This window comes from Littorina saxatilis, linkage group LG12 (genome assembly GCF_037325665.1).
Source record: "Littorina saxatilis isolate snail1 linkage group LG12, US_GU_Lsax_2.0, whole genome shotgun sequence".
Lineage (NCBI taxonomy): Eukaryota > Metazoa > Mollusca > Gastropoda > Littorinimorpha > Littorinidae > Littorina > Littorina saxatilis.
The window spans coordinates 56,784,622-56,801,691 of record NC_090256.1 but is presented as its reverse complement, the minus strand read 5'-3'; the positions used below and the strand labels follow the sequence as shown (position 1 = coordinate 56,801,691).

General features: G+C 40.5%; 2 protein-coding genes across 2 annotated transcripts in view; one reads left to right on the top strand and one right to left on the bottom strand.

Moving 5' to 3' along the window:
- Window positions 1–357: 357 nt before the first annotated feature.
- LOC138983143 (uncharacterized) overlaps window positions 358–17,070 on the bottom strand; it is a 210,632-nt gene continuing 193,919 nt past the window's right edge. The window contains exons 13-14 of the mRNA XM_070356552.1: window positions 673–704; window positions 358–372 (exon numbers count right to left, since the gene is read on the bottom strand). Of these exons, the coding sequence (XP_070212653.1) occupies window positions 358–372; window positions 673–704 (47 nt within the window). The remainder of the gene's footprint in view (window positions 373–672; window positions 705–17,070) is intronic.
- LOC138982338 (uncharacterized) lies at window positions 13,605–15,572 on the top strand. The gene is made up of 3 exons (XM_070355591.1): window positions 13,605–13,660; window positions 14,248–14,379; window positions 14,616–15,572. Exons 1-3 carry the CDS (start codon window positions 13,649–13,651, stop codon window positions 14,805–14,807), a joined length of 336 nt encoding a protein of 111 aa, XP_070211692.1. The 5' UTR covers window positions 13,605–13,648; the 3' UTR covers window positions 14,808–15,572.

The window sequence follows — 17,070 nt, the reverse complement described above, 5'->3', positions numbered from 1 at the left end:
GATGTTCTTCATGATTGTTTACACAGGAAAGTAGCTGCAGATATCCTGAACCTCAAGCTATTAAAGTTTTCTTTCTGTAACACCTCTGTCTCTTTAATTGTCAATCTCTTTATCTAAAGTTCCATTATAGCCAGCCGCAAAGGAGTTACAATCTCTATTTTATCAATTCAACATAATTTATCTTTATGAATCACCAAACATAAATGAAATTTTGTATATACTTACATGACATCTGTGAAAAAAGAAAATAAAGCAAGGTCAGTTAAATCACATGACTGTGTATGTTAGCAGAAAGATGAAAAAATCCCATTAATTTTTATTTCATCCTTTCAGAAAACAAAACAAAATGAAAGAACTTCACATGAAGACATGCTTTCCAGAAAAAAATATCAATGTTTCCAATAACATTTTTCTGCACCATATCAACTTTTACCAATAAAAATAATAACTTAAGAGCACATCATTGAATCACTCTATACACACACACACACACACACACACACACAGTACACTAGTCTCTATCTTAATCCAAACAGCATATATTCATATCATTTAAATGTATGCACAGAACCAGTGCCTATTCAAACTATTCCATAAATTAATATTACACAGACACTTTACTTTAATTCACTCTCCTTGTTTTCGTGACAGAAAAAAAAGTAAACTACTCACCTCACTGTCTCCAACCTCATAAACACTGTCACCTGTCAACAGAAAATGAGATAATGTTAACCATATATTTGAAGTGCTATTCTACAGAAGTAGAAAATGAGAGTAATAGTTAAAGGCACAGTAATTTAAGCCTCCCATAAACCATCACAGATACTGTCAGGCTTTTACACACAGTACAAACACCCTTTCATTTAAACACTCACCGCTTGAGAACATCCTAGGTGCCCTCCGTAAAGATCGAGCAATTTTCAAAGAATTTATTTTTGCGTGGTTTATCTTACCCCTGAGCCATCGTGAACCCGTGTGATCCAGTTTCCCTTTTTCACAATGCAGTCGTCAGTTAGTAATTTGAATGCGACTCGTTGTGAGCTTATCTGCAATAGCATGTTATTGTGTACCTCTGACTATGCACGAAACAAACGGCTGTGGTTCACAAGAACTCTCGCGATGGCTTTTGACTGTTCAGAGGAACTGGCGATAGGCATAAACCGTCGTCTGCTACGAGAACCACGACCTTGCGAGACCCTGCTTCCGGGCGTTTCTTTTTTCAAACTTTCAAAACTTCGAATTGTACTGATCTTGTCTTGATGAAAAAATAATTCTTTTATGATTTAAGAATGTTTGTGTAACAAGCTGTCAATTTATTATTTAGATTTAAAAAGTTAGGTCTAGCGCCAAAAAGCACCACGGTCCGATTGTCTGAGAGTCAATCCGCAAAATTAATTCTTTGAAAATTGCTCGCTCTTTACGTAGGGCACCTAGGATGTTCCCGTTTGGTGAGCGTTCAAATGGAAGGGTGTTTGTACTGTGTGTAAAAGCCTGACAGTATCTGTGATGGTTTACGGGAGGTGCACTGTGCCTTTAATCACTTGCACTCAGTCAAACAGATTATTTAAGTATCATTTTGCTTTTGTTCTGAGCGCTTTGCTAATTCATTTGGTAGATTTCCAACTGCATTTCATTTTGGTGTGTCTAATAATTATTTCAATGATGACTGACAAATATTTTACAAAGCATTCTGGCATATTTATTGGTTGCATTTACTCTTGACAGGTTTCACAGTCTTCAGAGTCGGGTATGTCCCTGACTTTGATATTAAATAAAATGTTTCGTTTTGTTTAGTCGTGAATTTTCACTGGTCTATGTCGAATGTCCTCGGAATTTACATATGAAAAATAAACTTTGATCGAATTCAAGTCAAGTTTGTATTCCCCACCTGCGAAAGAGGTAGGTCGGTCGTGAGAAATGAGAGGACACGATTTCCCTTTTTAGCCACATTGCAATAGACAAAGGCACCAGTACAAAAACACACAAAGAAATCCAGTTAAAAGTACATTAGAAACCAAAGAACAGAGTTTAAACACTTAGTTAAAAAAAAAAATGAATGTGTTTATATTTAGTCAATACAATCACATGTGAAGTAAACGGTCTTTTTTCTAAATGTGTCCGTCTCAAAAACATTAATTACAAATCTGTTCAGTTTGAATGGCTGTCAAAAGGTTTTGACGTAAAATGCTTTTAATAAGTAGCAATTTCCATCAAATCACGACATGAAATGGTTTTGAAAGGCTAACTACGGCTTATTCTACTTCCGCTACTTCCGAAAAGAAAACAACATAAGAACATGACACATTCGCGTCACGGGTCAGACTGACCGCCTCACGCTATCGGGGGACGAACGCGCGAGCATAATACGAATTAACCAATCAGCATGTAAACATTCAACCAACCACGACACAGCATCCTAAGCACAAGTATAACAAAGACATACGGTGATACACACATGGTCGCCTCACGGAGAATAAACGGGACAGGGATTGGCAGAGAAAAGCAAAGACAGTGGCCGTGAAATCTCCACACGGCTACACATACAAGGGCCGTTCATGAACCGGTTGATGACGCGAAGTCACGAACCAATCGTTTCGTCACGAGAGTTAATTGTGTCATCTGCACCGCAGGTTCTCTGATACTTGGCGTCATTTTTTTAACTTTCCAAATGCCAAACTTTAGGGCAGTGTTTTTGACTCACCTGAGTAATGGTGAGTATTAGGATTCACATGTGTCCGTCCCCATGTCCGTAGACAAAAAACTTTAACATTGGGGTTATCTCCGTTTTTGTGATAGTTGAGGCGGAACTGTCAAGTAATCTTTGACTAAGTCGGGACTTTGATATTGCATTAGAGCTAGGTAGCTTGAAAATAAGCGAATAAGTTCGCTCATTAAAATTGTCATCAAAAACAAATATTTCATTACAGATTCAAACATTACTGCATTGTACTACTTATCTTTTCTTGATTTAAAATATATATACATATGTAATGTTTACTTTAAAAACGCGTTCAGAATTAAAGAAAACAGGTTGAGTATGCTTCGCGGAGACGAGTGTGACACGTGACGGTTTTCGGGTATGGTTAACCGAGACTATCTGAATTTAGTCTCGCCGATGACTGTTTTTTTGAGTTTATCCTTCAATTTGATGCCTATAGATTGACTACAGGTTTATATATCGCTTCACGCGACTTGTTTTACATTTCGTCAAGTTATGAAAGTTCAGAATTGTATTATTAAATTTGTTACATAACATTCCAAAAATTGCAAATAATAATAACACTTTTGATTTACAGATTCAAAAGTTATTGCATTGTATCCTTTGGATTTCCTGGATCCCAATGTATAAATAGATATGTCATGCTCAGTGTGAAAATCTGCTCAAATGAGAAAAATCGCCTTTCGGTTAGCCAAATCTCACTAGCATTGTTAATGACTCGTCCCTGATTCCAATGTTGATCTTTTAGTTTTAAACCAACTTAATGTTTTATTATCGCTTCACATGGACTTGTTCCGTATTTTGTTCGCTGACATGATGTCACCATTTAGAGGGCAGGGTTACATTTTTAGATATTTATTTCTAAGAATATGCAACTTTTTTTCCAAGATCGTTTTTTTTTATTATTGGTCAAGAAAATATTTGGCAAAGACCAGCATGATGCATATCTCTGAGTCTTAGGATTTCAGCTAGCCAAGCCTTTACCAGTCTCAGCAATAATTCCCCAGGTGTTTAGTGTTGGTCTTTCTCTGACAGATTGACTAAATGTTTTGATATCGCTTCATTGTGACTTGTTTAAGATTCAAGTTGAAATTAAAACATTATTTATGTCTTTGCCTATAGGCGTTACACACTCAAAATGCTAGAACACCACTTAAAAACATCCGACAGCGATTGACCCCGAAAATCGACTTCGCTAATATTTTGCTAATATTTTGTCTGCAATAATCTTAGAATACGCTGAAACAAGTGTGACAGAAATGAGAGAAATCATTCGGACAGAGTTTCTGTTGCAGAATTTTGAACATGATGACATGCCAAGATTCAGATAAACGAGGGTTGGGCAGTTGAATGGGGTTTCTGCACGATCAGTTACGACCACAGGACCTATTTTGGAGGTGGTATAAATCCCTGGTTCACAAGTGTTGTAATAATGTGTTTCTGTTTGAATTATTCTAACGTGCCTTTCCGATATGGCTGGAAATAGTGTAATTACGTTTTCATTGGCTAAAATTATATCAATTTCTTAATTTCTCTGGCGCATCCGCTCGATTTCAACCAAAACATGATGCAATGCCGAGCAGGGACCCCACAACCACATATCAAATAATGAAAACAATTGACCGTGACATTTCTGCACAGATATAAAAAGCGTACCATTACCCACATGTTGAAAAATGGCATCAGAAGAGGTATAAGTGATCATACTCTGAAAATTATGCATGTTGAGGGATATGTAAGCACTGTTTTAAAGTGTTTATCATCCGCCATATCCGAAAATAGATTTCTTTTCTTTCTTTATTTGGTGTTTAATGTCGTTTTCAACCACGAAGGTTATATCGCGACGGGGAAAGGGGGGGGGAGATGGGATAGAGCCACTTGTTAATTGTTTCTTGTTCACAAAAGCACTAATCAAAAAAATGCTCCAGGGGCTTGCAACGTAGTACAATATATTACCTTACTGGGAGAATGCAAGTTTCCAGTACAAAGGACTTATAAAGGCCCGGCAGGAGTATATAAGGAGCCTGACCTTCTGCGTTGGCAAATCATTTCAAACCTCTTGCAGGCAATGGACAAATACTGTTCCTACATTTTCTTTAATATCTCGGTTAAGCATGAGTTACGGTGTCAGATTTTTTGTTCACACAGCTGGTTTTCACACATTTACCGCCCTATGCGCTTAGATAAGGTTAATTCTCCATAATAAAGAAGATATTTGTAAACAAACATTTCAATGGGGATCTTGTTCAAAGAAAAGGGCGGAGTCAACACTCTCCGACGTCACAGATTTACACCATGTGTTCCAAAAATAGCAAAACACGTGGCATGCGGCAATTTGGTTCCAGAGCATGCTGTCTCAGGTGCATGTGTATTTGTTACATCGGATATGAAGAAATAAATGCAACTAACCTTTACCACCAGTTGTGGCCTTGATAGGGTATTCCTGTGGAGTTGGGATAAAGCTTTCTCACTAGTTTGAGCACACAGTCGGGCATCATTTCTCGGTTAATGTTTACCCGTGTTGCATTGTCTTGATGTAAGCAAGACGTCACCAAGTACAATGCACAATTCCAAGCACCGCGTCGGTCTAGCATGGACCAATACTTCTTGTAGAGTACTTTTCTAACGCCGGAATTCCTGCGGTGTGGCAATTGGCCTGTACCTAGCCACCTCTGGCGATGATTTGTCACACAAGGGCTGCAAAAACAAAAGGCACACTGGCCTACCCCAGAGGAGAGCCCTGCACTAGGACCCGTGTCTCCGGTTTCACCATCGCCTCCAGGATCAGATAACCACGTCTGCACCCTAACGGTACTACACACACGAGAGACAGCCTCTGTATCGAGGTCACACGATGATGGCCCAGCACCTCTTGGTACATAAGTCGAATCTTTTATTACACACCTTCGAGTTTCAAATGGCCATTGATTCTTAGTAAATAGTCTCCTTATTGCGTTCTCCTGGTCACTGTTAATGTTGAGAAGTGTTAAATCAAATTTCGCCATTTATTTCCATATACAGAAAGAGATGTCAGTGCAATACAGCTTACAGACCGCAGCCTAGCCCTTACTAAGTTACTATCACCGTCGGATGTTGGAATGTGAAACACTGAGGTCTTCCCGCCTTCATCTGTCGACAACACTGATTGTGTTAGAGGCTCTCGCTGGGTGGAATAACAGACCTTGTCCCAAAGTATGCGTATACACTACGCAGACCATCACCGTTGACTTCGTCTACATGGTCCCGCTAACTATAATTACTGTCCCTGACAGTGCCTCACAGGATGGCCAAGTTTACTTTGAAAACAGGAAGGGGAAATCTAAACTCGGTTTGTTCTAAGTGGACATGGGAAACAAAGGGACTCGTATCTTGGGTCGCCCCTGGCAACACAAATGGAAGAATCCAGGATATGCAAATGGTCTTCTGCAGTTTATTTCAAGGTGGTAGGGGGTTGAAAGGGGGAACGAACGGGAGGGGGGAGGGAACAGTGGTCGGTGGAGCTACTATACTAAGACTGCAGCAATGGACTGGTGCTGTGAAATCATCACCCACACATTTCGAGGTACCCTCCCCCCTCACCATTCGGTTCACAAGCCTGTTTTTGTCCTTGGTCAGTTTGAAAATGATTGGTTTGTTCAAGTATTCCGCCAAAAAAATGCGCCAAGATTTCCCTCCTCATTTTAGTGGTGTTTGACGCTTGCCCCACTCACTTAGTCAGAGTCTGATGCAAAAATTGACTAGAGAATTCTGTTCATTGACGTTGTGACGTACTAAACTTGTTTATTGTTAGCGGTTTTGGCTGATTCTGTGTTGTTTTTCTGCAATATCAGCGAAAGTACCATAAGCGGTGACTGAGTTACAGCAACCAAGACTAAGTTTCATTTTGTCCGTTTGACTAGCCTGACATCTACAGCCTTGACTTTGTTATTCTGTTTTTCTCTGTGTGACTGATTTCTTTGACACAAAGGTTCTCTGTGTGAAAGTTCAATTGTATTGTAAATATAAACAAGATACGCAATCAATATGCAAGATATCACAAATGTTCAGAAACTTTCTTTCTTTCTTTCTTTCTTTATTTGGTGTTTAACGTCGTTTTCAACCGTTCAAGGTTATATCGCGACGGGGAAAGGGGGGGGAAGGGATAGAGCCACTTGTTAATTGTTTCTTGTTCACAAAAGCACTAATCAAAAAATTGCTCCAGGGGCTTGCAACGTAGTACAATATATGACCTTACTGGGAGAATGCAAGTTTCCAGTACACAGGTGTTCAGAAACGAAATGTGAAAAACTCTGAAGAAGCCGTGTTAAAAGAAGAAATGCTGCTCGCACAGACAGAAAGCCACTTTCTCCTTCCATCTGGCCTGTTCGTGTTTACATCGCGTGCCACGCGTTGTGCTATTTTTGCTAAGCCCCGCCCCTTTTTCTGTTGCATGATGGGAGAGGCCGGATTGGCCGTGACGTGTTTAACATTTCTTACATACTGCTTGACTAAAATCTTTACAAACATTGACTATATTCTAAACAAGAAACACTTAACAAGGGTAAAAGGAGAAACAGAATCCGTTAGTCGCCTCTTACGACATTCTTCCCCCTAACCCGCGGGGGGTCCGAAAATAGATATGTGTAGCTTCAGAAAGTTTAAAATGAGAACATTCTAGTGAAATCATTAGCATTAGGACGTAACCGTGCGCGCGCGTGTATGTATTTGTGTGAGTGTGTGATCTCTGTGTCTTTCTCTTTCTCTCTCACATTTTGTTTACAATGGCAAAGTGAACGTTAATACCTGCAAGTCAAAATATATGTTTTACTTTTTTTTCTCGTTCTCTCTCTCCCAGAACATGCGGGCCTTGACATTCTGGCTTTTACAGAGACAAAAATCCAAGTATACATACATTTGCCTGAAATGACTGTCATACATACCAGGGTTGTTCTCTGGAGTTGGGTACCACAGAGGGTCACTGGATTGAAATAATAAGTTTGACAGTTTTGTTCGTTACTACGCTTCTTTAAAGGGCAGCTGTCGGGTTGCCTGGCCTCAAAAATGCGCGGAGTCGCGTGCAAACACGCGTTTAAGAGTTTTCCGAGTTGGTTCAACTAAAGACTGTTGATTTGGTCCAGAAGAAGATACTTTTATCATTAGTTTGAAACCATGAAAATGAGTGAAACTTTCTGCTAGTTCTCACAATCCGCAAGAAAACGAAGCAGTTGGCAGGCAGAAACGACTCAAAATCCGCGATCGACAACTCTGTCAGCACAAGAAGAGACACCGCAGCGTTAGCCTGGCAGTGACGTCATCCGAGGAACCCAATAAGGCCGCTGCGAAGTTTACAGTACAATGCAGAGTACAGCTGGGCATCTGTAATGCTGTACGCGTGATTGATTCTTGCACAAAGTAAAGTATTAGGGTGGTGGTATCTTCTCAGGACCCATGTTCCCATCTTCTCTTCTTTGATCTGACCAACTGCAACCTTCACAAGTTATTTCTAAAGTGGTTCACATGCTGTTGCTACTCCCCCAGTCCACCCGGTTAAACCATAAAGTTGCTCAACCACAGACCCTCGTGTCCCTGGTCAGCAGACACTTTACACTGAAGAAGGTCCGCTTGAGGTGTCACACCAATTACCGTGTACGTGTGAGGTACTGAATTCAAGACAAAAACCAACTCTGTCGATGGGAAAATCTAGGAAAGAGATAATGACAATATCTCTTCAGTTACTCACTCAAGTAGGTAGACGAGATAAGATAAAGGGAAGAGAGACGAAGACAAAGGTGAAACAGTGTATCTAGTGTGGAAAATGGCCGCAAAAAAAATCAAAGATGAATTTGTCAAACTGTGATTGTGATGGTTATCGTGTGTGTGTGTGTGTGTGTGTGTGTGTGTGTGTGTGTGTGATAACACGTATGTGTGTGTGTGTGTGTGTGTGTGTGATACCACGTATGTGTGTGTGTGTATGTGTGTGTGTATGTGTGTGTGTGTGTTTGTGTATGTGTGTGATTACATGTGTGTGGGTGTGGGTGCATGTGTGTGTCTGTGTGTGAGTGTGTTTGTGTGTGTGTTTGTGTCCCTCGACGCGAGACATTATATGCCAATAAGTTGAACAAAAACAGGGTTCAAGTGGGAACACCTGAACAAAAGCAGGAGGAGAAAATGTAAGTTTTACGCCCTCACGGCAAAGCCATTAGGGGCATGTTACACGGGATAAAGCAGGAGGGGGACGGAAGACACTTTATAAACTCCTTTTTTTACTGCGAAATTTTGGCCTGGGAGAATTTTAAGACACCCCATCCTAAATTTCTCTTCACCTACCCGTGAAGTATGCTTTAGGGCTTGACTAGACAACCCGATTGCGCTCACTACACGGTATAAAGAGAGCGCCGTTCAACCCGGCAGATTCCTCGGCTGACGTCACGCGTCCAAGGGAAGTAATTTTCGAGCGGGCTGCATTGACTCAGCCAAGAATGCAAACTTTCTTCGATTAAAGACATTGTAGTATGTCTAAAATCTTCGGACTTGTGTTATCAAGCTGTTAAAATCACCAAGTAACTTTTAGGTATAGTTTCAGTTACATGAGAACTCATTCTGATGAACAGATTTTGAGAGCCACAACCCAACAGCTGCCCTTTAAGTGTGTCTGAATGTTGCTTGGTGATGTTAAAGCTATTAAACAATATATTTAGTAAAAAAAATAACGTTTTCTGTGTTCACAATTAGGGCAAATACGTCCAATCGAGAGGCTAAAATGGCAGGTTATTTGTGACATGCTGTTGCATGAAGCAATAACTAGGTCGTACGGAATGAAAGAAACTCGAAAAAGCACATGAAATGAGTACTGTTTGCAGAAGTTCAACACAATCTGAAATAGTTACCATAGTTGTATGTGGTCAACTTTGTAACGTGTCATTTCACAGCAGCCCGAACTTCATTTGCACAACACAGACCCACTTATCACAAACGCACGACTATTTTTGGCTACTTTAGCACACTTTGTCACACGCGTGTCGAACGCAAGAAAAAAGCAAATAACGTGCAGAGTTTTTGCAATCTGTCCATTTAAAACTGTCAGAGCATTTGGTTTCCCCCTTTTCCTGTTACGATGTTATTGTTTTTTGTCCTGTTATTTCAATCAAAATGATTTTGTAGCGAACTTCTTTTGTTCCAAACTACACAGCATTCTTGGGAAAGGATATCTATGCACCCGTTGTACTGGTGCGTGGTAACGTCGCCACTAGCCGACGGTTTGAAGTTTGTTTCTGATCTGCTCGCTCATGTTACGATGTTATTTTGACCATTCGTTGCTGCGCTAATGGTAAGATTTTTTTTCAAGTTCACGAAATAGCTTTATTTATATATTTTTATGCTCACAGTGTCCTAAAGATCATATGAACACATTGGTGATGAATTTGAAGTTAGTTCAGTTTTTGATTCCCATGTCACAGTTTGGTACCCAGCTCCAGAGAACAACCCACCTATAGAAACATTGATTTAATTATGAAAACAGATAAAGATTCATTAAAAGAATAAAACATATCTGTGTGAGCGAGAGAAAGGGGAGAAACACACACATACACGCACACGTACACACGGCTGAAATGTCCTAAGGCCAAAAAAAAAAATAGGTGTGGTTACAGTAACATAGCCAAAAAAAAATAGGGTAGGAAGGTAGGCAATCACTTTTGTTTTTGTTTTTACTTTTTTTCTAATGTGTACAAATTAAACCTACTTGACAGGGAAATAAGTGTGCGACTCGGGCGCTTTCGCTTTTCATTTCGTTTTCTGCACTCGTTTACTTGGTTTTTTGGGTATTTTTTTGATAAATGTAATAAAAAGTTATAGGGTCGGCCCCAAAAAATAGGGTAGGTCGGGTTACCGTAACCACACCTATTTTTTTTTTAGGCCTAATGCAAATGATTTCACTAGAACTTTCTCATTTTAAAATTCCTGAAGATACACTTGTATTTTTCAGACATGGCAGATGATCAACACTCTAGTGCTTACATATCACTCAACATGCATATTTTACGATAACTTTTATGAGTACGATCACTTTTTTATCTTCTGATGCCATTTTTCAACATGGGGGTAACGGTACGTTTTGCAGACCTGTGCAGAAATGTCACGGTCAATTGTTTTCATTATTTGATACGTGGTTGTGGGGTCCTTGCTCAGCATTGTGTCATTGAGCGGACCCTTACAGAAAAGAAAAGTCGCTGCGACCTCGCTGCGACCTCGTTGCGAGGTCGCAGCGATCTAAACACATCGCAGCAACTAGTCGCAGCTGGTCACGGCTAGCCGCGATGTTGGCGCGAGCCTCGCAACAACATCGCGGCTAGCCGCGACCTTGGCGCGAGCCTCGCGACAACATCGCGGCTAGCTGTGACCCTGGCGCGAGGCTCGCGACAAGAGCGCGGCTAGCTGCGACCATGGTGCGAGGCTCGCGCCAACATCGCGGGTAGCTGCGACCTTGGCGCGAGCCTCGCAACAACATCGCAGGTAGCTGCAACCTTGGCGCGAGCCTCACAACAACATCAAAGTTAGCTGCGACAATTGGCGCGAACCTCGCAACAACATCGCGGGTAGCTGCGACCTTGACGCGAGCCTCGCAGGTAGCTGCGATCTTGGCGTAAGTTTCCGAACAACATCACAGCTAGCCGGGACCTTAATGGAGGCTTTTTCAATATCATATGGAGGGGCCTGCTTATAGAGCGATTATTGTGTCTGACTCTCTGAGTGGCCCTATTTGCAAATATTCTTACCATCTTGGCACAAGAATGAGACATGGTGGCAGCAAATATTATTCAGAAACATAACACTCAGCTTGCTTCATGTTTTAAAAAATATTACAAAGTAAATACTTTCTTTTGTTTTTAAGCAAAAAGTGTATTTTGGCATTAATTCTTCTGTTAAAGGGATGTATAAATCAGCAGCCCGAAATTCTTGTTTGTTTACCAACTGCCAGAGACTTTTATTCTGTAGTTTCACACAAAATGTTGTTGGAGCAAAATTCAAGGCTTAAAGGTCGTCTACATTTCTGCTTTTTTTTCAATAATCTTATGGTTATATTTCGCTAAAAAGTTATGTCAGATGATGAATGAAGCATGGGGAAATTTTTTTAACAAAATAAAAATAAATGTAAAAAGTTTTTATTTTTGAGAAGTACAGTATAACACTTCCAATGTTTTGATTTCCATGTGGAGAGAGCATGTGTTTTAACTATAAATATCGACCAATCAAATTCATGTCACTATGCTGACAGCCACACCCACACAATCACAGCAACAGTTTGACACAGTGTATTAGAGCGCTGTCCACGATGTTTTGTTAAACGCACGAAATGCATGGTATTTGAGAGGTCGACTTTTGCCCTTGGCATTTGCCAAATAAGGATATCGTACTACGCTGCATTACTTTCATGAATTTTCAATCGGCTACCCTGGCTTCGTCCTTCCTGATCGAAGGGGAGTGTATTTTTGATATTTGTAGGGAATAGCTAGACTTAGTATTTGATGCCGATTTCTGTATAAAAATGTAGACAAACACCTTTAAACTCGAGTATTATATTTTCACAAAGATGGTCGCAACCGTTTATATGGCATGTTGCATTTCCATTTAAAAATCAGGTAAAGTGTTATCTTGTGCTTCTTTAAAATTTGGGAGCTAGAAAGTACCATGGTGATGTGTTGCGAACTGCATTTAGCTTAGGGAGTTTACTATTGCCCATTAAACTCAAAGTGTACAACCAGCCTATATTATAAAGACTTAACAGAAATGATCAGATTCAGAGCATACATGACAGCACACGAATGGAAGCACTACATATAGCTTGCACACCAACAAACAAGAGAAATTTTAACTGGCAGTGTGACGATCAAACAATTCCATTAAAAAATATAGCTGGAACCCTAGCTGTTTTGCGCTTGGAGTATTCTCAAACAAATTTGGCATATATATATATATATTTTCAGGAAAAAAAAGGTGTACTCCATACATTTGACCGTTGCAACATTAAAAAGTTTACCAAAACATTTAAACCAAATGCTTCTTTCAATGTGTAATGAAAAAAGCGGTTACCATTGATCAAATGCAGAGTTGTAAAGTTGTTATAATCATTAAACCATACTGATCGTATTTTTAGACAAACAAGCATACATAGTCTAATACGGCAATAATTATGTGTTCCCAGGTCTTGATCACAGGCGGAAGGTATCGTCCACTGGTCTTTCTGTGATCTTATAGGTACCCCAAACCTTCTTTGTATCACTTAGCCCCTAGCCGCAATCGGGATTTTTTCCACCCCATTTCAAAGGACCAGACCATGCTGTTTTAAAGGTTATTAGAACCACTAACCGATGACTGAAGTGAAGGTTAGAGAAATGCACCTGAAGATGCCAAAAATGTGAAGAAATTCACCGAATAAAATAAAAAATGTATACCACATCAAAATACATACCATTTTCGTTAGTTAATTTGTGTTTACTATGTGATTTTGTATGAATATTTTATTGAAGTACCGTTCAGCCTCACACAGCCTCCGCGCGCTGTGATGCGCAACATTTTTCAGTTCGGTCGTCGTACTTTACGCTCTCTTGCTCCGCGTCAAAGAAACTACAATGGGTGTTTTAAAAGAGCAGAGCTAGCTCTATAATTTCGTATATTTTGAGAACTGGAAAACAAAGTGACCAAAAATTGCGGTTGAAGTTTTCAAAATCAAACTACCGACAACTTTATCACACTGCCAAATGAAATACACCATTCGATTCAGCTCGAATTTTTCTTTAAACAAGCAAAAAATGAAGTCAGTCCGACATGTGTCCTCCGAGCAAGACGCCCAAAACGAGGCTCGAATAGCTTTGCCTGCAGTTTTGAAAATGGCGACCGGTGGCTCAACAAATTCGACCCAAGCATTCTTTTCGTCCGGCACATCGATTCAAGATGTTCTGTTCGGTAAGTTTAGACATATTAAAGTATTGATTGAATGTTTTTAATGGCGGATGTACGAAATGACAGAAGGTATTTTGTACTGAATTTGACGAAGTGGTTCGACTTCGATGGCCTGTCTGTGTTTCAAGCGGAAGGGTTGTGTTACGAACCGCTTTCGTTTTTTTCTCTAACCCAATAGAATCTAATGACGAAAATAATCATTGACAATGTATCTAAAGATATAAAAAAAAACTATTTCTGGTGCATCTACGAAATGAAAACATTGCATATTGTTCAAAAACTGATTTTATTCTGGTCACGTAACTTCTTCTTTTCTTGCACCAGCTGAGTGGAAACCAAAAGTAGAATTCACCAGCTGACTCTGAGAACGTTTTGCGGACTCGCAATGTTTCGCACATGTATGTCGACTTATTTCGTGTGAGAAAACAGATATTACAGATATATTTTTTATAAAATACTGGTAGCTGCTTTTTCATTTATTGAAAATGAAATAACTGACTTTTCTTCTTTGAGTTTGAATGGTGTTTTTCTTTCTGCAGAAGTAGTGTTTGATGTTATTGTTATAACTTACTTTTTGTTCTTTTCTCCAGATGACACACATGCACCAACGACTTGCTAACTATTTTCTTGCCTCTGGCCGTGGCAGACCTCCAAATCCACCGGGGCTGACAAACAAGGTTTTGCTGCAGTTACAGAGGCAAAGTGGCAAGCCCTCTTCAGTGGTAAGTACTCGGTTGATCACAACTCTTTTTTGTCTTATAGATATGCTTATGTATTTATAAACAGGCTAGCAATCCTTTGCGTCTTTTCTTTATCCACTAAAATTAATTACAAAATAATAATAGACATTGATAATTTGTATTTATTTCTTTGGCTGTCCCTTTTACTATACTGCAGCATAGTTCATGCACTGGTATATTATCTTTTGGAACACAGACTGATATTGACTTTTTTTCAGGTCCACTCCTGGTTTGAGAAGCTCTTCCCAGAAGTTACCTTTCCTGTGGATCGGATTGGTGGTGTCATTGATCGCACGGAGAAGCAATTCAAGGAGCACCTCAGTGGGGAGACAGGAACAACAGCATTTCTTCAGGTTGTCAGAGATCTTGATTCAGAGATGAGATTCCCAAATTTTGACATAAGAGGGTAAAGGAAGTTTGGGGTCCAGGGGGCTGAAGCTGATGCGTTTTTAGCATTTACATAACAAAAAATTGCTCAGAAATGAGTCTTAGCAGCAGAATATTTTGATTAGAACTTTGGGCATTGTTCATGCATTTCTAGAATGAATCTCACAAATAAACAACAGTCACTGAAAATAACATCACACTCACAGACTGACAAACACAAGTGTGCACACAAGGACAAATATGTGGTCAAATGGTCTTTCAACACGCTCTTGCCTCTCTATTTGTAGCCCAGTACTTTATTACACCACGTGCATTGTGCCTTCCCCGAACATTCAACTTTTGAACCGAATCTCCGAGACGGATGGACAGTTTTTGTCCCTTCACTTCGGTAGTTATAATTTCGTCTTTCCACGCCCAAACCCATTTGTTCTTTAGCCCTTTATCAATCTCAGAAGCTAAAGCATGTTCTGTTTCTGCCAACAATCGCATTGACGACGCCATCTTGCTAAAGTGGCTAAAGTCAACAACTAAATCAGCCCATTTAGGAACTTCCGCGATGAAGACACTGATGATGAGGAGAAACTTGTTCCCAAATGGACAGTTCGTACACGGGTCTAAAGTTCATTTCGTAGATTTTTGGTTTTGAGCTCGGCGGAGATTTTTTTGTCGGAGGTATTGTCGGTCCGGACAATCAAAAACCGGTCTAGTCTTTTGGGAGATTCAGTCATTGGCAGGTCAGATTTTTGATAATCAACCTCTACCCCCCCCCCCCCCCCCCCCCCCTTTTTTTTCTCAAGGGATCTGGACGATTTAGGAAAACGGTCCTGGGGATCAACTTTTGAGCAGAATTCCGCGAAAAAGCGGAAGAATCTCATCTCTGTTGATTTTGTTTCTGATGCACTCAGCCACCTTGGGGAGAACTTCTTGGAGAGTGCATACACTACTTGGTAGGTATGCAACATATTATGTACTGGTTAGCCTGTAATGTACTGTCTTGATTTCATTTTCGAAATATAGTTTTTCATAATAACTATATCGCTGATATTCAGTACCAAACTTTTTTTTATTTAGCTCTACACTTTTACTTTTAGGGTGTATTGCAATTAACTTTGGAAAAAAGGTTAAGCAGCTGTTTATGTTTAAACAAAAAATTACTCACGAGACCTTTAGCTAAACCCATGTGACATTGGTAAAAAAAACAGCATGAGCGATTGCTAGTGCTGGCGATCTTGTATTTCGGCAACAAATTGTGAACTCTGATGAACTTGTTCGTCCTGATCGCAGGATACAGCTTGCTCTATTTAATCTGAATTTATGCCAAATGAGCTTTTATTAAATAATTTGAATTTAAACCAATTGTTTGTTTTACATTTGAGAATATGCGTCTGCATGTGTTGAACTGCTTCTGTCTCTAGTCAATTTAGAATGTATGTAGCACAATGGCCTGTCAGTGCGAAAGGATTTGCATGCACCCACAAGCTGGTTGCAGCATTTTTCTGGGAGGGTTTAGGTATATTTTAACTGGGACTTTAAACCATCTAAACAATGTTCAGGGTTTGGTAAAGCATTTCCTCCTGCATAACTGCAGTAAGTTATCACTCATCACTAGGTTGCAGCTCACTTGCTGTGAAATTTGAAGGTCGTTGCTTGATGATTTCATGGACATCGCAGTAAACCGTGACAACTGCACAGGTAGCTGCAGCTGGCTCAAGGAAAGCTTGTACGTGGTAAGAATTTGGAGGACAGGCCAGGGATATCCCGGCTCACCCTGGTCGTTGCTAGCTATAGCTGTGACATGGTCGCGGATATATAGCTGTGACTACCACATATAGGTCCGGGTAATCGCGGCTAGCTGCGAGGTAATCGCGGCTAGCTGCGACTACATCACAGCTAGCTGCGACTAGATCACAGCTAGCTGCGACTAGATCACGGCAAGCCGCAGCATGATCCCAGGAACATCGCGGCTAGCTGTGACCTGGTCGCGGCTAGCTGTGACCTGGTCGCAGCTAGCTGTGACCTGGTCGCAGCTAGCTGTGACCTGGTCGCGGCTAGCTGTGACCTGGTCGCGGCAAGCTCACAGTAAGGGGTCCAGGACATCGCGGCTAGCTGTTGCTAGGTCGCGGCAAGCTCGCAGGGAACATCGCAGCTAGCCGCGACCTCATCACATCAAGCTCGCGGGTGGGATCTCCATATAAGGATATATAACTACATCGCAGCTAGCTGCGACTTAGTCGCAGCAAACTTAATTTGCATGGTAAATTACGGCCTCGCAGCGACCTCGCAGCG

Coding starts and splice junctions, on each gene's coding strand:
- LOC138982338 (XM_070355591.1), top strand. Junction 14,380..14,615: donor GTGGCAAGCCCTCTTCAGTG/GTAAGTACTCGG, acceptor ACTTTTTTTCAG/GTCCACTCCTGGTTTGAGAA.